The following is a 21,819-nucleotide window of genomic DNA, read 5'->3' on the forward strand; positions in this document are numbered from 1 at the left end:
ATGCCAACGATTGAGACTGGGAAATTGATGTCGACGTGTTTTCTGAAAGCAAAGGCTTCTCCGTTGTTCCAATCGGAACATGTGCTCAATCATTGTTTGAGAAGAGCAGAGGAAAATAAATATAATGCATATATTACAGTTTGTTCGGAGTATGCGAAAAACAAGTTATATCAATCTCAAAGTAAAGCAGAGCATCCTTTGAAAGGAATTCCTTTTGCAGTGAAGGATGCCTTCTGTACAGAAGGTATTAACACGACTATGGCCAGCAATATTCTTAAAGATTATATCCCTCCTTATACGGCAACGGTAGTGAAAAAATTAGAAGATTCTGGAGCAATCATGATTGGAAAAACAAATATGGATGAATTCGCTATGGGAAGTGGAACAATATTTGGAGCCTTTGGTGAAACAAAGAATCCTCTTGATGAAACAAAAATTGCTGGAGGTAGCTCAGGTGGTAGTGCTGCGGCTGTTGCAGAAGAAAGTTGTTTTTTGTAAGTTTTATTGGATGGTTAATTGTATTGATGTAGTTTTATTTGAAAATATTTCATTCAACTGCAAACAGCTCATTAGGAACTGACACTGGTGGTAGCGTTCGTTTACCTGCGTCATACTGTGGTGTTGTCGGATTTAAACCATCTTACGGATCTTGCAGTAGATATGGAATGATTTCATACGGATCGTCATTGGATACTTGTGGAATTTTTTCGAAAACTGTAAAAGAAAGCGCTATTGTTTATAACACAATGTGCGGAACTGACACCAATGATTCAACAACAAAGCTTGATGTCACGACAGTCGATTTGTCCTCCTTGGAATCGATTGAAAAAAATTTAACAAGGGAATTCTTAAAAACACCAAAATTGGGATTCCTCTCGAGTATTTCGTAGACGAATTGAATGATGATATTGTCAGAGTTTGGGAAGATACTGTCAAATGGCTGCAAGATCAAACAGGAGCTCAAATTGAATATGTCTCTCTACCTCACACCAAATATGCTCTCTCAACATATTATGTGATTGCCACTGCAGAGGCATCATCAAATCTTTCGAGATATGATGGTCTGAGATATGGAAATAAGGTGTCTAAGAAACAAGATTTATTGTCGTATTACATGCAAAATAGAACCGAAGGTTTTGGAAAGGAAGTGCTCAGGAGAATTGTCTCTGGAACATTTGCTCTTTCAGTGGATAAATATGATGCCTTTTTTAAGAAAGCACAACAAACAAGAAGACTGATCACCAACGATTTTTATCAACTATTGCAAGATCAAGGAATTAAGTATTTATTAACACCTTGTACGCCAACCCCAGCGATTGATAGAGATTCGTTTTCGAAAATGTCTCCAGTAGAAATGTATGTCAATGACATTTTCACAGTGCCAAGCAGTTTGGCAGGAATACCAGCAATTTCAGTGCCTATTGAGATAAACAGCAAAGGAATCAAGTCAAAAATAGGTTTGCAATTGATTGCTTTGGATGAGCAATCATGTTTGGAAGGTGCCACTGTTTTAGAAAAAGTTAAACTCTAAAATATTTGGTACATGCAAATTTCTTTTCTGTCAGCAACGATCAAATTGTTGCCCACTAAACACAATTCAAACACAGCATCTGTTAAATTAAAGGTGTTGTCAATTCCAATATCAACCAAACCTGGTTCTTTTGATTGTGGCTGTTTTGATTGCTGAAGAGAGTAAAATGATTTCAAAGATGTCATAACTATACTTTCAGAGTTGTCAAACGCAAGAACTAGAAGGGATGAAATGGGCGAATTATAGAGAGAATCAAGTTGATTACTCATAATATCAAATGAAGAAATTTTTGAAAGCTTATTGCAGAACGTGAGTGATGATGATGGAACACATAAATTTTTAGGACCTACCTTGTCGTTTGCTATTGGCAAAGCGAGCTTAACAAAAACATCCCCATCTTCCTTGCTGCAATTTAAAAAATAGAGATTACCCAAACTCGAGAGAATGACGAAAGAGTTGTTGCTGAGGCTTTTCACAGATTTTACCTTTTCATCACGTTGCTTGCTAATGGTAGAAACTGTGTCTTGCTCTGAACTAGTGGTAGCACTTGGATTCTTTTCTGAAGATGATGTACCTTGATCAGTTTTTCCTTCACTCGTATCTGACTCTTCCTTCTTGGGAATTAAAAGTCCATTCTTAACAGCCCCTTGTTTGGATTTCTTCTTAGTTGTTTTTGTAATTTTCGGTAAATAAATAATTCTTCCTGTGGCTTTGAGGCTGGAAGTGGTCATGGAAGAAGCAGTAGTGTCACCGCTATTTAGCTTCATTTGCTGATATTTCCAGTCACACACTTGGATTGAATTAAGTTGGCCTAGAACTACATGTGAATGGGTTAGTTGTAAGCTATATGCTTTCTTTGAGAAAATGTCAATATCAGCAATTTTTTCAAAAGATAATTGCTGTTGATTTAAAATATTGATTTTGATGATTTGCAACAAATGTTGTGAAGGTGAATAATAACAAAAATATCCAGAGGAACATGAACTCATCAAACAATCAGCATCTAGTGAATCATTGATAAATGAAGGAGTTTGATTTTCCAACTCTTTCACCACATATTCTCCAGCCTTAACAAATTTTGAAATGTAAATTAATTTCTTTGAATTATCATTCATAATACAAATCACTAAATTTCGTTCTTCAAATAAAGTTGAAAGCGGAACTACACAGAATAATTTTACTTCGTTCAACTCATGCAGTTTTTGAGAAATTGTGCTCTGAGTGGTAGTTGCGCTAATTGTATTACTACTCTTTGGTTCACTCAAATGTTCGGTATGACGATCATCATGATGATCGGAGCCACCGCTCTTTTTTTCATCAGCTACGGACAGACTTGGTTCATCGTTAACAACAGCAAATATTTCCAATCGATTATTCTCATTACTGAAGTGATGAATGGCAAATAAATTATGAAAGGCTGCACAGGCTCCACTCAAATCGAAATTATTGGACGTGATTTTCTGAATGAGCTTGGTTCTCATTTTTTTAATTAATATTTTAAATCAAAATTATTTAATTCAAAAATACACGAGTCAATTATTCATACGGAACATATTCCTCTCCAGTAATCTTGTGATCTTTTTGGAATTTTCCAGCAGTAGACAACACAGAATCAGCAATATTTTTCATGGCTTCTTGAGTGAAGAAAGCTTGATGAGAGGTCACGAGGACATTCTTGAAACTCATGAGACGAAGTAATAATTCATCGTTCAAATCGTTTTCTGCAGAATGATTTTCATAGAATGTGTTGGCCTCATGTTCATAGGTGTCAATACCCAATGATCCGACTTTTCCATTCTTTAAATGTTTGATGACAGCTTTTGTATCCAAAAGACCACCTCGAGAAGCGTTAATAATCATCACTCCTTTCTTCATTTTCTCCAAAGCATCATCATTGATAATGTATTTGGTGGATGGAAGGAGAGGGCAGTGAAGAGAAATAATGTCACTTGTCTTGAAAAGTGTATCCAAGTCGACATATTCAATTCCGAGATCTTTAACTTCTTGGCTTTGATAAACATCGTAAGCAACGACATTACAACCAAATCCACACTTCAAAATCTTGCAAACTAACATTCCGATTTTACCAGTTCCGATAATACCCACATTCTTTCCATTCATATCAAATCCCATCAAACCATTAATACTAAAATCACCTTCTCGTACACGGTTATAGGCACGATGAGTCTTTCTGTTCAAAGTGAGCATCAAAGCAACCGAGTGTTCAGCAGTGGCATAAGGAGAGTATTTAGGGACACGGGCGACTGTAATTCCATGCTTTTTACAAGCCTTGAGATTGACGTTGTTGTATCCACTACCGTGCAGTGATGATGATGTGATTTCATATGATGATGACCGAGAATGTATAATTTTGTATGAAAACAAAAATGATACCCATTCCGATGATGATGATGATGTTCAAAGACAATCGTTGTTCATATATACTTACGCGCATCTACACAAGATCAACTTGATTCCCAATTCAGCAAGGGAATCAATCACAGATTCTCCGACAGGATCATTCACAAAAACACAAACAGCATCGCTTCCTTTTGCTAAAACTGCATGGGATTCATCAAGAGCTGATTTAATAAATTTGAGAGTATGTTTTTGCTCTCTCAATGTTTCATTACATTGGTTCAAAAACTCTTCATCATAAGGTTTGGCACTGAAAACTGCAATCTTCATGGTGTTGGTCGTAGTTGGGTTTGGTATTTTTTATGTTGCGAGGTGGCTGCAGACATCTGTGAATTTACTTTTCAGGGCTCTATGAAACAGGAATGTAGTTATTACCCGGTTTGGAGATTGGCTGACACCACAGATGAAATTGGACAAAAAACATGGATAATACAAAATGAATCTACTTGTCAATTTGCAGGGTTCCCCACAAACTGGGTGCAGATCTGACAACCAAATACGATGTTTAACTCCAAAACTCTGAAAGGAACAACAGTATTGACGTCAGGAATAGAAGACTACTATATCCAGAGTGAGGTTGGTATTGAATGAAGTACGTTAAATGTTGTTGCTTCAGCAAACAAAAATCTTGAACACTATTATGCCAGCTGCGCAGTATGTAGGAAATTTGAGAAATCGATCACTCATAAACGCACTTAAAGCTCGCACAGATCTTTCTTCGACTTGTTTATGTGGATACAAGTCAGATCGCAGGGATCGTATTGTGACTCATCTTATCTCACACATGAGTGAATTAACCAAAACAAGAATTCTAAATGGGTCCGTCATAACCTTCTTCAACACTCCTCTCGAGAAATTAATTCAAGGACAGTTTCAACTCAAGATATGTTATTACCAATCGAAGAGCAATCTCGACGAATGGACATTCAAGGCATAAATGTGGTTGCAGCTACACTTCGCAAAAAAATAATCGCACCGAATACCACTCCCACTACATTTTGAATTTATTTCGAGCACTCAAGGAAACTCACATACCAATCCGAAAACTCGAAATTTGTAATAATGCTTTCCAACACGTATTCTTTGGAAAAAAGATATTAGATGTGCCATCGGATAGCTGTCTTTCAAGACACATGAAAGCCATTTCCCGAGCCATAGATGAAATTATTAATGATAAATTACTCGTATGATTGATGAAAGTGATGGTTTTGTGTCTATATTTTATAACATGATTGAACATTTGAATGAAGAGGAATTGGAAATAATTTCAGAACAATACACCATGTTGCTCAGAAAACAGCTACGTAGTCAAGAAGACACTCGTAAAATGTATCAACTTGAGCGTCAATTGAAACTCAAGTACAAAAGGACAACCATTTGCTCAAAAATTCAACCCATGTTAAATCAAACAGCACAGACCTTATTTGAAACTGTGAAACAAGCTGAGAGTGGATGGAATGGCCGTCGTGTTGACTTTATGATGTCCGATAATGGGGCGAATGTGATTGCAGTTGCCAAGCCAACCATGCTCAACGTAACACTGATTACTTGTTGTGGCCATAATTTGAATTTGGTATACAAACACTTTATTACATGCTATAAGGACTTTGAAAGACATGTTGGAAAGGTGATTCGAAAGCTACGATCGGATTGGAAATCGTTACGCTGGTTGGTGACTATTTTGAAATTCGATTTTCAATTTGTTGAAAATTATTTTAATTCACAAGATGGTACTATTATTATTGATGATGACCTTAATAATTTTAATGATGTAATGAAGCCTCCCTTACCAGTGTCCACTCGATGGCAAAGCGTGTCACGTGCTGCTGTATTTATTTTAGATCATTTAGAACCAATTTATAGAGCAGCGATTGAATGGGGTATTGACAAACGAGATGAGAACATTCAAGCAACTTGGTCCGATGTGTTGGATATACTTGAGAATGAGGATTTTTTAGAAGACCTACAAGTCAACAAAATATTTTATGAACAATTTTTAGAGCCATCTTTTAAAGAATTGAGAACTAATATTACTATGGAGTTTTTATTGGAATATATCAACTCTTGGAAAATACGTCTTGAACAATTACAAGCACCAGACAACGTCGACCATACTCTATTCAATAGAGCTCGAGGAGAGGGTGTGAAAGAATTGGAAAAGATTATGGGTGATTATGAAGATTATTCCTTTACCTATGCTAGCGCTTTATTGCATCCACAATTAAGTAGGATGGCTGCCAGAAAATTATTCGAATTTAGCCAAGATGAGAGAAGTAAGTGGGGATTTTCAGATCGATTATTAACATCGATACAAAATGGAACACATACCCTGATCGACTCACCAGATGCACTGAAACGATGGGTTGAAAATTTTGGTTCAATTGAATTGGACAATGAAAAGGTTGAAAGTGGATTTTCATACTTCAACTTGGATACCATTGCCAATCGAAAGGATCGAGAAGCTTATTTGAAAATTATATTGAATGACATTGATTTGTGGTATCATGAACTTAACAACAACAATTCCAGATATTTTTCCATTTACAAGGATACAGTGAAAGACATTAATACAGAAGATCGTACTTCCCGGCCAAAGGTTGCAACTTACGCCCAAGCATTGACGAATATTAGATCAGAAATTAAAAGAAGACAGCAAGATGAACGAAGATTTGACAATGAAGAATGCATCAATGTCATTCTCTATTTATTTAGAGCGTACAATGCACTCCATATCGGTGATGCATTTGAAACGGTCAACATTGGTACAAGTTCCAACCGTTGGTTGACCACTCAAAATTTGCAAAATATTTTGGAATTTCTCGTCTCAAAGAATTATTTAGAATATAATGATATAGCACCCAATAGCCCAGGCTTAGCTGGTGTCATTTATGTGTTCACTAACCCAAAAGTAAGGCAAGCGATTGGATTATTTGTAGAGCAACAAGTACTTTCAAATTTCACAGAATTTGCCCCAACGTCTCAGCAACATATTCGTCTTCAATCCATCCAAGCAGGAGTAGCTGTAGGAAATTTATTGCCAGAGGAAGATAACATGTCCACTCATACCAACTTAAGTACACACCAAGATCATAATATGGATATGTTTGACGATCGATTGATAATACTTTCTCAACCAAGAACGGCTCGAGTAACAACATCAGGAAGAGTGTTAAGTGAAACATCATTTGCTCGTTCCTGTCGATTCATACCATACACTGTGAGGTCAACTGAGACACAACAAAATCATTCACAACAGCAACGTACAACAATTAGAAATTCTTTACAACAACATGCCAACACATATCATCAAAGCCAAGCTAGTAATATTTCAGAATCACCAACAAGTCATAATTCACAACTACAAACTATTGATAACAATTCACAACAACAAACAATCAACAGTAATTCACAACAATATTCAACCATATCATATAATTCACAATTTCAATGTAATGGTGGTCATGACGATGATGGTTGGCCTTTATTTTATTCACAGGGATTTATGCATCAACCACGTGATTCACAAGTGTTTCATTGGGAGCTGTAGAAATTATTCCACAGATTCTTCCCTTGATATTTGTTGTTGTTTATTGTTGTGGGCGCCTTAAATTGTTAAATTTCCTGGTTTAGAAATTTTGGCATATCTGCCAAGTTGTGGTGTAGGTTTAATGCTTCCTATTAGGAAACTCTGGACAACTAAAAATAACTTTTCATATTTTGGTTAAAAAAATTTCTGTTGAATATATCCTCGAAAGATGGCAAAAAAGCGAAAAATAGAACAGAGCTTTCCAGCCTATGAGTCCCTGGTGGATCTTCAATCTTCAATTTTAAGCTATACAAAAGTGGGAATTTGCGATTCGTCCTCATCGAATAGCGTTCACGTAAAATTTCCAGTTTTTTGGGGATATGTTTGAAATTCTGTCTGATTTCATTGTGAAATGACAGTATTGTCTAAAACCTTTTACATTAAAATTGTTAAATTGTCATTTACAACATTGGATAATAAGAAAGTAAGGAATAATGTTGGCAGACATAAAGATTCATCTCGAAACAAGAAACTTGGCAAAAATAACTCGAGTGCCGGGAATTGAACCCGGGTCGCCAGAGTGACAGTCTGGAATGCTACCACTATACCACACCCGATTCTTGTTTCTATGTTTGATGATTTATCTTAACATAGTGTTTCCTAGTCCCACAAAGGTTCTCCATTTGGAATATCGCTTTTGAAAGTCAAAATCATCAAAAATAATGTTCCAGTTGTGTCATCAGGTCGCCATTTTGTGTTGTGTAGTACTGATTATAATTTGTAGTGGTGTGGTAGAATCCGCAGAGTACGAAAATTGTTTTCAATGGGAAGATAATTATTTCCTCTGGACCATCAACAACAGTTCTATAAGTATGTTTTAATATTGAATCCTTAAGATTAATTGACCACCCTTGTATCCGAACAGAGGGGAGAGCTGTGTTTAAGAATGCCGCAAAGGGATGGGCATCTATAGGCTTCCGAACAGGTTACGAATACATGACACTGGTGGATGATAATGGTGGGACTGATTATCCCAAAATGGGGAAATCCACACTCCTAGTGGGTTTCCGTGATGCCTACCTTAATCACTACTATCAAGAATATACGAGCAACAGCGACGCAACTCCTCAACTTTGTACACAAAAACAACCTTTAATCGGTTTTACCCGATCCTCTAACACCTCTTCAACCAACAACGATGATATTCATATCGTATTTGAAAGACCTTTGATCCTATCAACCACTGTGGAAGGGTATTATCAATTTATAAATGGGGATAACTCAAGCATCTTGTTTGCTAAAAACACTGAAAAGCCAGTGTCTTCGTCAAAATATTTGGATGATATGTGCAGACATAATCATGCAGAAGGTATGTTTTTAAATGTTTGTGAACTGGACAGCGTGATTGATTCACTCTTTCCATAGTAATGCCTTTAAACTTTTTCGCTCCAAGCTCCTGTCCTGACGCTCATCTTATTCCTCCTCTTCCGGATTACATTGAGCCTTTACCATCGAATTATTATTCTAAACTATCGAAAGAAAAGGCGACAGCCAATCCTTCTTACATGGTAAATTTGTTGAATGCATTTGTTTTGTATTTGATGGGCAGTGTGGTGTTAGTGTTCTTGACAAGAGTGTGAAACAGAATGATACGTCCAGTGCTAAACTTCAATATTAATAAAGTATTTACGGTGGCTCGGTTCTATACTTAATTCTTTCTGTCTGTACCTTTTTGCATGTTGATTGCTTTGGAAATATCTTACAGGGAGTAATTATTAGACAATTTAAGTAATTTATCGCAAGGTTGTCAATGTTATTGTTGAATTATCGGCTCTTAAAAGTACATAGACTCAACTATGTAACAGCATGGTTATGTTGTTGAGCAAGGTCTGAAAATTGTCAATTCAATAACTTTTTATACATTTTATTCAAGATGCAACAACCAATAATACTACATTATTGAACACTTTTTCTTTTCGCTAAGAAGTTTGTGTTCAATTATTTCCCTCATGAATTCAGTACTGTTAAAATCTCCCATTCGTTGTCTTCTCACACATTCCTCAAATATGGCACTTGAATTGATCGCTCTCTTTCCACTTGTTTCAAAAATTGCAAAATTTTTCAATTTGTGTTTTTCAATCAATTTGTAAACCATATCTTCTGTCACAAGCTGACTTTTATCCTCAATTGAATTTTCTTCAATGCCATTGCTTTCGCTCGTTATTGTTGTTGTTGTTGAGATTGTATGGTGATGATGGTTTTTATCCAATAAATATTCAAGAATATGAATCAACACTTCAGGAGGAAGAGAGATGAACAGATTTGTTGTCGTCATTTTTTTAGTTTAACGAACCTAAAACTTCGAACTAAAGGAATTTATTTCATGGTTCAGTTTACAACTTAAAGATGTCGAAATTTCGCGCCTTTTTTCATTACAAAAAACAAAAAAAAACAATTCAAACAACATATGGAGAGGAAAGTATCACCCGAGCAAATCAAAGATTTGAGAAAAATTATTGACCAACAACTTCGGTCAAAAGATGTGTATAATCAGATTAGAGAAATTTTGTCTGACTATCTGAACATGGACCATTCAAAATCGGAAGTTCATTCCGAGGAGCATGTAAGTTCGATTCGGAAATATACAAAATTCTCACAGTTGGGCTTTTATTGATGTCTGCAGGTACTACAATCTCTAAAGGAAAGAGGTGTGGTTGAGGAAATTATCAAATCCCTTCATTCTCACACAAACAAATCATCAGTTTTTAATAAGGATGCTCAAGTCAGCTCCTTGCTAGGAAAGAGAGATTTAAAAAAGAACAAGATTTTGCATCTACGGCTTGTTGGAGGAAAAGCATTTATGGAGTATGATGATAATGTTAAGACTGACGAAAAAATGATATGTTTTTTCAATTATAAGGATCAAAGATTTATTTCTCAACCAGTCACATGTTGCTGCAATCCAGTATTTGAAGAAGATTTTATTATTGATTTGGAAATTGATTCTTTAAAGAATGCATTTGTGGAACAACAGGAAATTGATGATGAAGGAATTGGTGCTCTCTTGCAAATTAACAACCCGATTGATATCATCGTTCTAACAGTTGATAACGAAGGACGAACAAAATATATTGGAGGTCATAGATTAGAGTGGAGAAGGGTGCTTAAAAAAGGTGTAATATTAATGACAGTGGAATTAGGTGGAGGATCAGGTATTGAATCAAAAGTTTCAAAAGGAGTTCTGGAAATTCGACTAGAATTGCTTCCCCGTCCTTCCGTTTTTGTCACAGCAAACGAAATTTCACAACAGCTAAGCATTGAACGAAATAGAGATTTACAAGCTGAAAGAGAGTTTTACATGTACTGCAAGCAGTGGTTTGAGGAATATTGCCAAATTAGAGAATCACACAAGAGACGAGTAGTGAAGCTCTATGCAGAGATTGAAGATGGTTCAAGTGTGCCTGTTGTTAGTTTTATATCTCCACTCAAGGCAGATAGATTGATAAACTCTCCATCAGAAGCTGCTCGTTTTGTTTCTCTCTTTGCCTATGAGCACAGCGACAACAACATGGGAGCCGCATCAAAGTAAGTGTTCACATTCAGTTAATATGTATTTGACACTTGTAATTGACCAAAAAAGTAGGGAGATATGGTGGAGCCCTCATGCATTTATTGCAAAGAAAAAGGGCGATGTAGAAAACCATGCATTATTACTGTGCTCTCTTCTTTTAGGTTTTAATATGGATGCTTATGTTTGTGTTGGAACAGACGATAAAGGAGCTAAAATATGGGTAATGACACGCTCCAAAGACAATGAAATAACGTTTTGGAATAGTATTACCGGCCAAAGGTTTGAGCACCACTCTGACAAGCACAAGTTGCTTACTGTAGGATGTGTATTTAATCATAACTCTTACTATGCCAATATTCAAAAAACGGACAATGTGAGCGATTGTGTGTTCGATTTGGAAAATGAAACCCTTTGGAAGAGTATGAGCCAAATGAAACTTTCACTTGTGAGGAAATTGGACCCTGTGACATTCATTCCACCAAGAGTGAACAGTTCTCAGTTGGAGAGGGACACTGAAACTGCCTTGAAAAAGGCGATCGGTGATTTGAGAAAAGATCTCGGTTTGAACACTTCATGGGATGATAATTTAGGATATGTTCTCTCCACTGCTCTTCAGGCCTATGAGGTCTCCCACATTAGCAACACAGCAAGTAATACGTTAATGGACGAATTTAATGAAATCATCAAGAACATAATTCCACCTAAACACACTTTTAAGGCTTTCCCAATTCAATTGAATCACACCTCAGTGAAACGAATCATTAACACATGTCAGCGACATAAAAATTTCAAAAACATTCTGGAGAGTGTTGGCGATCGAGTACGATTTGGCATTAGAGTTAAAATATTTACCTATCCAGAAGATGTCCAAGCAGTTTGGCTAATGATTTGCAATGTATATCTAAATATTTAATGAAATTATGAATTTACAGTAAGAGAGAAGTGCATTCTTAGAACTTCAAGTCTTCATCTATATAATCCATGTATTGGGGAGTAGCGTTTGACCATGTATAATGTTGTGGATAAGCTGCTCCTGTCATGTCTGGTGTCATCATTTGTGCTCCTGGATTTGGCATTATGACTGTTTGTTGTGACATTTGCATGATGGGTTGTGAAATCGATTGTTGAGTTGAAGAAGCCTGTTGATTCTTCTTTGATCTCTTTTTGCTGCCTGACTCGGAAGCAGGTCGTGTGGAAGATGCTGATGGTTGTGGTGTGCTTTCACTTGTAGTTTTATCCTTTTCTCCTTCAAGCATGGATTCAAGCATTGGTCGCCATGTTCTTACACGTTGGTTGATAAACCAATTGTTCACCTGAGTGAGTGTTAGGCCTGTTTCCATACAAAGATCTTTCTTTTCGCTTTCTGAAGGATAAGGATGAAGAAAGTGAGAGAACAACCATGACTTTAAAACGTTGGTGGCATGTCGTGGTAAATTACCTCTTCTCTTCGACCGTAATAAGGTATTTTCTTGTAAACTTAGAACCTTTGTCAAGTACTTGTCTTTGAGTAGTTGTTTCATGACTGAGAATCTAGCTTCTAGAGATTTCTTACATCTGTGTCTTTCTTCAAAGGTTACAATTCTAAATTTGCTCTGATTATTGAGAACTCTTTCAAATGCTTCTTGCCACTTTCTCATTCCATCATCAATGTAACCACATTCAATTCGATATTGCTTTTGTAATTCTTTGAATCTCTCTAAAAATGTGTTGACGTCTTCTTGTTTTTCATTTTGAGTGTCTTTTCCAAGAAATACAAGAAGAATATCCTTAGGTGTCATTTCAATGAGAGAAACATTCTTTGAATAATCTTGTGGTAATGGATCATTAGATCCAAATTGATCAATGGCTTCATCTGTGGCATCAACTGTAGATCCACTGGATAGAATAATTTGTGTGTTTGCTTCTTCCTTAGTTTTTTCTTCAAACTTTTTCACAGATATGTCAATAATATTACGCAATTGAGCAGTGACATGTTGGAATGATTCCTTTTCAGCGAGATATTGACCCAAGAAAGTCATTGAATCTGCGCTCAGTAAGAACTTGGTCAGTGACTCTCTATTCGATTCAATATAACTCACAAGTCTCTCTTTTAGCAAATTGAAAATATTGTTGGAATATTCTGAAAGATGATGAGCAAGTGTTTCACGTTTAAAGTATGAATCGAGATCATCAATAATTTCCTCAATAATGTCTTCAACCAATATATATTCACCTTCAGAAGCGTCCTTATAGAAGAATGGTTTTCTATTCTTCTCTTCTTCATAGAGTCCACTCACACCATTATTGGTACCTGCTTCATTTGGCATCATGGAAGCAATGACTTGTGGATTTTGTTTTCCAGAAATGAACACTGGATAATTTTGAAGCAACTTGGTTTGTTGTTGAGTGTTAAAAAGTGCAGCTTGTGAAGGAGCCACTGATGTAGATGGATTTTGCTCTCCATCTGAATCTTGCTGAGCGGAAGAAGCTGGTTGAGGTGTTGGGAAGGTTGTAATGATTTCCTCTTCTTTTGGTTTATACTTTTCTTCTTCCTTAAAGAGTAGGAGATTATTTTGTGTGACACCTGGGAGTGCAGTATTTGATGATCTAATTTTCACTGCGTTAAATCGATCAATCAATGCATCAATAGCCTTTCCAAACATGTCATTAATTTGTTGAATTTCTTCCTTAATCATTTTTGGAGATTTAATGATGGCAGAGTTTCCAAATGGAATGGCAGGTGGAGTTGGATTTGTCGTGTTATTGTTGTTACTCTGAGACTCATTAGTACCATCTCCAGTAGAAGCAGCAGAAGCGTTCGCAGAAGATGATTCCTTCTTTTTTGACTTTTTCTTCTTCGAGTTGGGTGGAGGCGATAAATCCGATGCAGCATTCACTTGAGAAGCAGTTTCATTCGAGTGGGAACCAGAAGCATTCTGTTGTTGGCTCTTTCTCTTTTTGGAGGAAGACTTTTTACCAGAGGTGGAAGGTGAAGCCATGAGTGGTGGTGGTTGCTGCTGTTGGGACATTCCCGACATGTTTTGAGTACCAGCAGCACCAACATAAGCAGGTGGAGGAGGAGAACCCATCATGGCAGTTCCATGATGATGATGAGGAGCCATAATCATACCATTGGGCATAATAATTGTTCCATTTGGACCAATGCTCGCACCAGGTGGTAATTGATGAGGCTGTAACAAGGCTTGTTGTTGTTGTTGAGCATGAATGGCCATCGGATGAGCATACACTCCTTGTGATGTTGTTGTTGGAGGTGGACCAGGATAGGGCGATTGTCCATACAGATAGGTTCCATTTGGTCCACCTGGATAGGGTGATTGTCCAGTAGTAGTAGTAGTAGTGGTAGTAGTACTGGATGGAGGTGTAGCACCAATGGTCGATGTTGTTGTTGTTGTTGTTGTTGTTGGGTAACCATAAATATCAAGCATGGTTGGAGGCTGTCCTGGTGTGGTGGCACCGTTCGGAGGAAGAAGAGGAGGCTGCTGCTGTACACAACGTTGTTGCAACAAGTATCGTCGTTGGATGGCAATCTGTTTGGGATCGTAGTTGAGTTTGTTGGGAAGAGTCATGTTGTTCTTGTTGTTACGAAAGTCAATGAATAATGATGAATACCAATAATGGATGAATGGAGTGGTTGTTGTTATTGCAATGATATATTTAGGGAAGAAGAAGAGGTGAGTGATTGCAGTGGTGGTGGTGGTGGTGGGGTTTAATTCGTACAATTCTATTAATTATTATTATGAATCAAAAGAGAATTGTGTATCACACAAGGAAACCCGAACAAGAGTCGTATCGTCGTATCGACATATAAGAAGAAGAAGAATGGGTTTATAAGAACATCATCACCATGATCATGACCATGCATTCACATCCATTCAGTGGTGGTGGTGGTGATGATGTTCGTGTAGTACAATGTACCACGCATTAGGATCATCATCATCATATCATCAAATATTTCGGATAAATCGATATCAAATTTGCTCACACGCTGTTGTGTCTGTCAGCATCAGAGAATACTCACCTGTTGAAAAGTAAGATAATGATGATGGCTGATAACAGTATTTGGCTCTCTTATTAACTGTCAGCACCAAATTTCCAACTGACAGGCGACTGCACAAAAATTGATTGAGTGATGGATGGTTGAGACAGCCGCTGTATGAGAGAGAAAGAGTTTTTTTTTGACAAATGACGGGGCGAAAAGTGAGTGGATGAAAGAATTTAATTCGTAACGGTTTTTCATCAGACAGCTGTCTAAATGGGTTACAGTGGTGAAGTCACTGCAACGAATGGCTTTTCTTTGGACTGTGAGCGATCCAATTTTTTGTTTCATGAATGTCGACAAGGAAGAGAGAAGGGAAAAGGAATGATGAGGAGTTACAAGTTATTTCTAGAAGGAGACCTATTTAAGGACTTTTAAGATGGATGCTCGATATTATCTTCTTCAAAATTCTATCTCTTTATTTCAACCACCTCTTGAAATTGAAATATGATGTAGTATTTCATGAATGTGTTTTAATTCGGCAGATATACTCTTAAAGATACCATGCCCATTATTATTGGATCCAAACAAACGCTTGTTGAGAAGTCTTTTTATGGATAATTTTCAAGCCTTTGATGCATCTCAATTTTAAAAAAAATGCCCAAATCCACCATTGTTCGGCAGTTCAGGGCTCCCTGTAGTTTTATATTCAAAGGTTTACCTCCAGAGTTTTCATTGCACAACAAGAATATGATGGATAAATTTCATGATTTTTGTTCGGTGGAATTAAAAACAAATGCAAAAGAAAAAGAAACAATCAAATTGCCTATCGGAAATATTCAACTCTTTGAAAACTCGCAAACGAGATTTGCTGTTGTACAATTTAAAAGCTACTCGAAAAATCTCAGGCTATACATTGAAAACTTACGAAAAAAGGATTTCAACGGAAATCAATTGAAAATATTACCCTTTTGGTATCCTGATAGGTTTCTGCATCCAGAGTACTTTCGTTCACCAAAGAAAAAAAAAAAGCAATGGTGAATAATGATGATAATTTAATCTAATTCGCAAAACTTAATAATTTATGGATCATCGATGACTTTTGAAATTCATGGAGTGAAATATAATTGTAAAATAATTTTTTTAATGCACTTAAATTTCGTCATCATCATCTTGCATGGAATCGTCACCGTCCTCTTCTTCTTCACCCTCATCAATTTCGTCATCGTCCTCCATTTCATAAGATTCCTCTTCATCTTCAATTTCTTCCTCCTCTTCCTCTTGTGTGGACTCAATTCCAAGCTTGGCTTGAAGTAATGCTCTTCGATTCTTCATGAATGCTGCATGCTCAGTACTGTAGTGAACCCATAAACAAGCACTCGTTAGTCTTACGTTAAACACTTCATAGAACAATAGTGCAGGTGGGATTTCATCATTCAGTAAATAGAGTCGCCATAAGGACAAGCCACCATCCGATGAGGCAGCCACAAGACAAAATTCACCAACATTCACCTCTTTCACATCCAATGCTTTGATTCTACTTTCATGCAATTCCAATGCTTGAAGACACTGCCCCTCTTCTAAATCCCATACAGTGATTTTACCATCTTGAGCTCCTGTGGCGATGTAGTCGTCATTGATGTGAATGGCTGATGTAACATTTTGGTCGTGAGCAAGAGTATAAATGACATCAAGTGATTCAGTGTCATAAACGATCACTTCGGTCCTGTAGTGAATGAAGAAATGAGTTCCATTGGGAGAAAATCTAATCCTCTCGGCACTGTGTTTACCCAAATTGACCGTATACGCCAAACTTCCCTTAATCATGTCCCAAACTCTCAATTTGTTATCGTTTTGACCGACAGAGAACAATAATCTTCCTGAAGGATGAATTGCTACGCTGGCTACAGGTCCTTTGTGAGCCACCTTTTCCCAAACAGGTGTGAAAGAATATTTAGCTCCAGCATGTAAACTTATAATTCCATTAGCTGTAGCAAAAACTGTATATTGATCCTTCAATGAACCAACATCAAGAATGTTTCCTTGTTGCAGAGGTATTGATCTTAACTCTCTTCTTGTTACCAAATCATAGACGAGTGCTAGTTCATCATATCCAGCGGTAATTACATATTTCCTTGTTGATAAAAGTTGATTAATACTTCCAGAATGTGGTTTCGTAGCAAATGAAGTCGTAATAATTGGTTGTTCTTCGAGTTTTTGTTGTTCCGAAAATTTGAGTAATTCTGCTTTTGGCAAATCAAGAACTGTTTCAAAATTGGGATCATTACTGGTGAAATATCTGAAACAAAAACCAACAAATCGAGAGTCATAGGAGCCTGTACAAATTTCGAGCATGACCTCATGGATCGGACTTTCCGATGTGTTGTTATCCACAATATTTTTTCCAATAGCTACCGATGATGATGATTCATCCTTTTTAGAATCTTTTGATTTTTTGGTGGTTTTGGTACTCTTCTTTTCAACCTTGGAATCCGAAGTTGATGGTGCTTTTGTTGTCTTTTGTGTTGCTTTTGAAAGTTTGGATTTTAACTTTTGAGCTGCGTTCATTTTTTTTGTTGACCATCTAAAACAAATTACATCTCGAGTGACTTAAGAAACTCTTGGCGATGATGTTTGTCAATGTTTGACTCTGCACAATTTTAATGACAAACAGCTGATGATGGGTGAAAGTAACAAGAACTTTGTACTCTAATCTCCAGGCTCTTTGCTCCAAGGAAGGAGTGGAAGAGTGCTCTTTTGGAAGTGCCAACCTGAGCGCTGAACTTGATTCCAAGTCCTTTCGTATTGCTTCCATCATGAAAATTAAAAAAAAATTAAACGCCAACAACAAGCCTTGTTTGTAGTGGACTATCTCTCACTTCAACCTATCATCATCATCATTACTATTTGTTGGTCCAACTTGTTTTTTGAAAACAACTACGAAAGTTACGGAAAAGATGATCAGATTTTTCAGAGTCGTGCTGAGTGATTTCAAATGCACAAATCTCGCAGCAGCGGACCGTAATGGGTTTAGTGATCCATATTTAAAGGGTAATTTTGATAACTTTAGAACTTTTAAAACTCCATACAAAAAGAAAACTCTCAATCCCCAATGGGAAGGATTTAGCGTTGAATTTGACTATCACACAAAGTTCGGATCAAAACTTCATTTAAAGAAATTCTTGATTGATGTATACGATCATGATATGCTCGGAAAGGATAACTTTTTAGGATGTTGTGCCGTGGATTTATTCACGTTGGCATCAGGACCAGTGAAACAATCCATTACTCTTCGTTCTCAACTCAACGCCAAAGATAATTGTGGATGTGTTGAATTTAACTGTGTCATGGAGGAGATAACTAAAAACTTTGTGATTTGCATGTCTCACTTGAAGGTCGACTTTCAACCTCCACTAGACGAGCCAAAGAATTTGAGATGTGTTGCTCATACCGAGTTAACAAACTCTCAGGATAGCAACACAATTGTTTGTAGACAAGCCCAAACAGAAGCTCTGTGGACCCAAATACCAAATTTAGAAGTTAAGAACGTTTCTTTGAAGGAAATTATGAAAGATTCTGTTGTCATTAAGATCAAACAAGAAAAAACTGGCCTCGACCCAACTATTGCAAGAATTACTATCGATTTAAAAGATGTGTTAGAAAAATTCCTTGATGAAAATAGAACTGTCTCTGCAGGAGATACCATCGAAGATGACATGGTACCAATCAAACTTTCTGGAATCCCTGTACATTACAAGAATTCTGACAACAATCCTAATGCTTCATTTAAAAAGTCAAAATCTCCATTTAATATGAAGAGCGGTAGCTCTGAGGTTGAAAATGCCATTATTGGAAGCACATCATTTGCTGCAGATAGAACTTTGGGTGTTTGTGAAATCGAAATTGGATTTATGGGTATGCCAATTTATGCTCAAATGGTGAGCGGAATTAATAAGGATAAGGTTGTTACAGGTAAACCTCTCTTGGAAAATCTTCCTGTTCCAGTCGGATTTGTTTTCGAAAATGACAAATCAACAAGAAGAAAGAGTATTGACATGCAATCCTCAACATCACCAGCTACAAATGAAAGACGAACTTCTGTCAGTAACCAGCAAACTAATTTACCAACCACTCCTGGTCTTCCATATGGTTGGGAAAGAAAGGTCGATAAGAGAACTAATAAGGAATATTTTGTCAATCATAACACAAGAACAACACATTGGAGTCTTCCAATTTCTGACAATCTTGAGAACAAGGTAAGTTTATATTATCAATTTTCTTGGTAATTGACACTCCATTGTAGGCCCAATTAGAAGACGAACATACAGATGAGATTGCTGAACTTCAAATGGTTGAAAATCTGCAACCCGTAAAAAGAGATTCAACAGTCCCAGTTTTTTCGGCCAATCCAGGATCTCCAGGTCAAAATCTGATCTTTTCATCACAACAACAAATTCCACAAGCATCCCCACAAACTCCATCTGGGCTACCAACCACTCCTGGTCTTCCATATGGTTGGGAAGAGAGAATAGACCCTAGTACTGGAAGAACTTACTTCATTGATCACAATAACAAAACAACCCAATGGAACAGACCTGTGGATAATCCAAACATTAATTTAGTACAAAAATTTAACAATATGACCCTTAGTAACAATCCTTCTGTTGTTCCTCAAATCGGTGGATATCAACAACCAAGTTATCAACAACAGCAGAATTATTCTGCACAACCCATGTATCAAATGCCATATCGTTCACCTGGTTCTCCTCAACAACCAAACCTTAACTACCTTCAGCCAGGCCAATTGAAACCTCTTCCTCAAGGTTGGGAAGAAAGGATTGATCCAAACACAGGCCGTACCTATTATTTGAACCATTTTGCAAAGACAACACAATGGGAAAGACCAAATTATTAGTACACATCCACTAAAAGTATTAAAATGAATTTATTTATCCATCCAATACATCCAATTACTTTCTTAATTGAATAGAGAGAATAAGTGAATTTATTGATGTTGAACTACACGACTTGTTACTCAAGATTTATTGAGTCAACATGATGATTCACTGGACTTGTGACGTACACAAGAAAATCAGCATCATTCACACTGCGCTCACAATAGACTCTAGCAAAATACGCACCCTTAGGAGTTGGAGGTGAAAATGCAAGATCACTCTTTTCAAGATAAATTCCATACACATAGTGTTCCCTCACAGCGTCGAGTAGCTTGCTGGCAACTCCATTTCTTCGATGTTCTTCCTTAACCCAAATTCTATTCACACCACAAACTGCTCTTTTACAAATCTTGTCATCCCAAGAAAAGAAGGATAATTTATCATCATAGGCAGAATCAATACTGACAGTAGAAAGAATAATATTATCGAGTGATGCAGAAGGTTGTTTCTCTTGGGTCTCTGTTGCTTCTTCTTCTGAAGAGGAGTTCGACGACACAGTCATTGACGATTTTGCATTTCTCAACAAGTTCTCGATCGTGTCTTTCTTTTCAATAAATGCTGGATGAGCCCTTTCAATTCGTTCCACAACAGCACATGCAATGATTTCATCCTTGTCAGTATTTACATAGAGAAACATGGTATGAGTGTTGATCGAAAAGGGAAGAGTGCATTGGAGAGAGCTCTGATCAATGAACTCTATAATTTGTTCAGCTTTCTTTTGTTGATTCTTTGGAGATTTCGAATGGATGGTAATAATCGAAAAAGGATGACATTCTTCCTTCACAGTATCCTAGAGGAATTTCGAAAAGATTGGTCCATGAGGTGTTTCAAAAAGACACAAGTGAGTTCATGTGAATGTCATGTGTCCATGTATGTGTGGTTTGATTTTCTTCTTCTTCAACAAATCTTCAACAAAATGATACCTACCTTTGCACTAACTTTGTATTTCATCAACTTTTTAAAAGATTTACAGAATTGTTGATGAACCTTCTCATCTTGAAAGTCTCCATTCATATAGACCATTCCACAAGAGGTGCATCGCTTACTGGTAAAACTCTTTTGCCCACAATCCATGTACAATTGCTCGAGTTTTTTGGTGGATTTGTTTTTTCTGGGTGTCGAAGAGAGCATCTTCTTTTGTTTGGTTATTTTCGAAGGAGAGGGAGAAAGAATTTCATCACGTTCAAAGGAAGGAATGTTTGAGAAGGAGGAGGAAGTATTCGTTGTGGTTGATTTGTTGATGGTCAGCTTCTTTCCCGAGCTGAAGGAGAGAGTGGCTTGTTTCATGTGATCTCGGAGAGAAGGATTCCGATTCTCTTTTTTCTTATTTTTAAAAAGCTGTTTGTCATTTTTGAAAGAATTATTTTTTTAAATTTAAAATGTAACGGCTAGTTGGAGTGGTGGACAAACTGGATGAACAACACACTCACGGATGACATCATCATATAGTAGTTAGTATACACGTGCTTCAATGGATTGGAATGATGCGTCATGATGGCACATTACTCATCTTGTTGTTGTGTATTTGTTATCTATTTTTTATCAAAACTACAAAAAAATGTTCTTCTCTCCATCCTCTTCGCATCACTCGACGGCTTCATCATCGAGCAACAGCAACACTGGACTTGTTATTAATCCCTTTAATTTATCAGATTTCCAGAAAATAGGAATTGCTATGGTAGCGATTGGAGTGGTTTCAAATTTATTGGGATTATTACTTTTCTTTGATCGAGGCTTTATTGCAATCGGAAATATTGCGTTTGTGTTTGGAATAATTTTGTTGATTGGAATACGATCGGCAATGAATTTCTTCATCATACAACGAAAAAGGCTGAAAGGCAC

At 36.9% G+C, this 21,819-nt stretch overlaps 10 protein-coding genes across 10 annotated transcripts; 5 read left to right on the forward strand and 5 right to left on the reverse strand.

Annotated features, from left to right (window-relative positions):
- Positions 1-1,425, forward strand: FDP41_005779 (uncharacterized protein; the record flags this gene model as incomplete). The annotated part of the gene is made up of 4 exons (XM_044709340.1): positions 1-494; positions 566-805; positions 916-1,281; positions 1,380-1,425. 4 exons carry the CDS (start codon positions 1-3, stop codon positions 1,423-1,425), a joined length of 1,146 nt encoding a protein of 381 aa, XP_044559739.1.
- Positions 1,426-1,527: 102 nt separating this feature from the next.
- FDP41_005780 (uncharacterized protein) lies at positions 1,528-3,012 on the reverse strand (the record flags this gene model as incomplete). Its single annotated transcript, XM_044709342.1, has 2 exons — positions 1,528-1,827; positions 1,882-3,012. The coding sequence occupies 2 exons, from the start codon at positions 3,010-3,012 to the stop codon at positions 1,528-1,530; spliced, it is 1,431 nt and encodes a 476-aa protein (XP_044559740.1).
- Positions 3,013-3,067: 55 nt separating this feature from the next.
- Positions 3,068-4,219, reverse strand: FDP41_005781 (uncharacterized protein; the record flags this gene model as incomplete). The annotated part of the gene is made up of 2 exons (XM_044709343.1): positions 3,068-3,845; positions 3,981-4,219. 2 exons carry the CDS (start codon positions 4,217-4,219, stop codon positions 3,068-3,070), a joined length of 1,017 nt encoding a protein of 338 aa, XP_044559741.1.
- Positions 4,220-5,135: 916 nt separating this feature from the next.
- FDP41_005782 (uncharacterized protein) lies at positions 5,136-7,496 on the forward strand (the record flags this gene model as incomplete). Its single annotated transcript, XM_044709344.1, has 1 exon — positions 5,136-7,496. The coding sequence occupies one exon, from the start codon at positions 5,136-5,138 to the stop codon at positions 7,494-7,496; it is 2,361 nt and encodes a 786-aa protein (XP_044559742.1).
- A 701-nt stretch (positions 7,497-8,197) lies between these two features.
- On the forward strand, positions 8,198-9,115 carry FDP41_005783 (uncharacterized protein; the record flags this gene model as incomplete). The annotated part of the gene is made up of 3 exons (XM_044709345.1): positions 8,198-8,345; positions 8,401-8,844; positions 8,901-9,115. 3 exons carry the CDS (start codon positions 8,198-8,200, stop codon positions 9,113-9,115), a joined length of 807 nt encoding a protein of 268 aa, XP_044559743.1.
- Positions 9,116-9,942: 827 nt separating this feature from the next.
- Positions 9,943-11,959, forward strand: FDP41_005784 (uncharacterized protein; the record flags this gene model as incomplete). Its single annotated transcript, XM_044709346.1, has 3 exons — positions 9,943-10,098; positions 10,159-11,060; positions 11,116-11,959. The coding sequence occupies 3 exons, from the start codon at positions 9,943-9,945 to the stop codon at positions 11,957-11,959; spliced, it is 1,902 nt and encodes a 633-aa protein (XP_044559744.1).
- A 37-nt stretch (positions 11,960-11,996) lies between these two features.
- On the reverse strand, positions 11,997-14,612 carry FDP41_005785 (uncharacterized protein; the record flags this gene model as incomplete). The annotated part of the gene is made up of 1 exon (XM_044709347.1): positions 11,997-14,612. The coding sequence occupies one exon, from the start codon at positions 14,610-14,612 to the stop codon at positions 11,997-11,999; it is 2,616 nt and encodes an 871-aa protein (XP_044559745.1).
- Positions 14,613-16,174: 1,562 nt separating this feature from the next.
- On the reverse strand, positions 16,175-17,590 carry FDP41_005786 (uncharacterized protein; the record flags this gene model as incomplete). The annotated part of the gene is made up of 1 exon (XM_044709348.1): positions 16,175-17,590. The coding sequence occupies one exon, from the start codon at positions 17,588-17,590 to the stop codon at positions 16,175-16,177; it is 1,416 nt and encodes a 471-aa protein (XP_044559746.1).
- A 389-nt stretch (positions 17,591-17,979) lies between these two features.
- Positions 17,980-19,937, forward strand: FDP41_005787 (uncharacterized protein; the record flags this gene model as incomplete). The annotated part of the gene is made up of 2 exons (XM_044709349.1): positions 17,980-19,278; positions 19,326-19,937. 2 exons carry the CDS (start codon positions 17,980-17,982, stop codon positions 19,935-19,937), a joined length of 1,911 nt encoding a protein of 636 aa, XP_044559747.1.
- A 116-nt stretch (positions 19,938-20,053) lies between these two features.
- On the reverse strand, positions 20,054-21,264 carry FDP41_005788 (uncharacterized protein; the record flags this gene model as incomplete). Its single annotated transcript, XM_044709350.1, has 2 exons — positions 20,054-20,767; positions 20,905-21,264. The coding sequence occupies 2 exons, from the start codon at positions 21,262-21,264 to the stop codon at positions 20,054-20,056; spliced, it is 1,074 nt and encodes a 357-aa protein (XP_044559748.1).
- Between the last annotated feature and the right edge of the window lie 555 nt (positions 21,265-21,819).

This window comes from Naegleria fowleri, assembly GCF_008403515.1.
Source record: "Naegleria fowleri strain ATCC 30894 chromosome Unknown tig48, whole genome shotgun sequence".
Lineage (NCBI taxonomy): Eukaryota > Heterolobosea > Eutetramitea > Acrasida > Naegleriidae > Naegleria > Naegleria fowleri.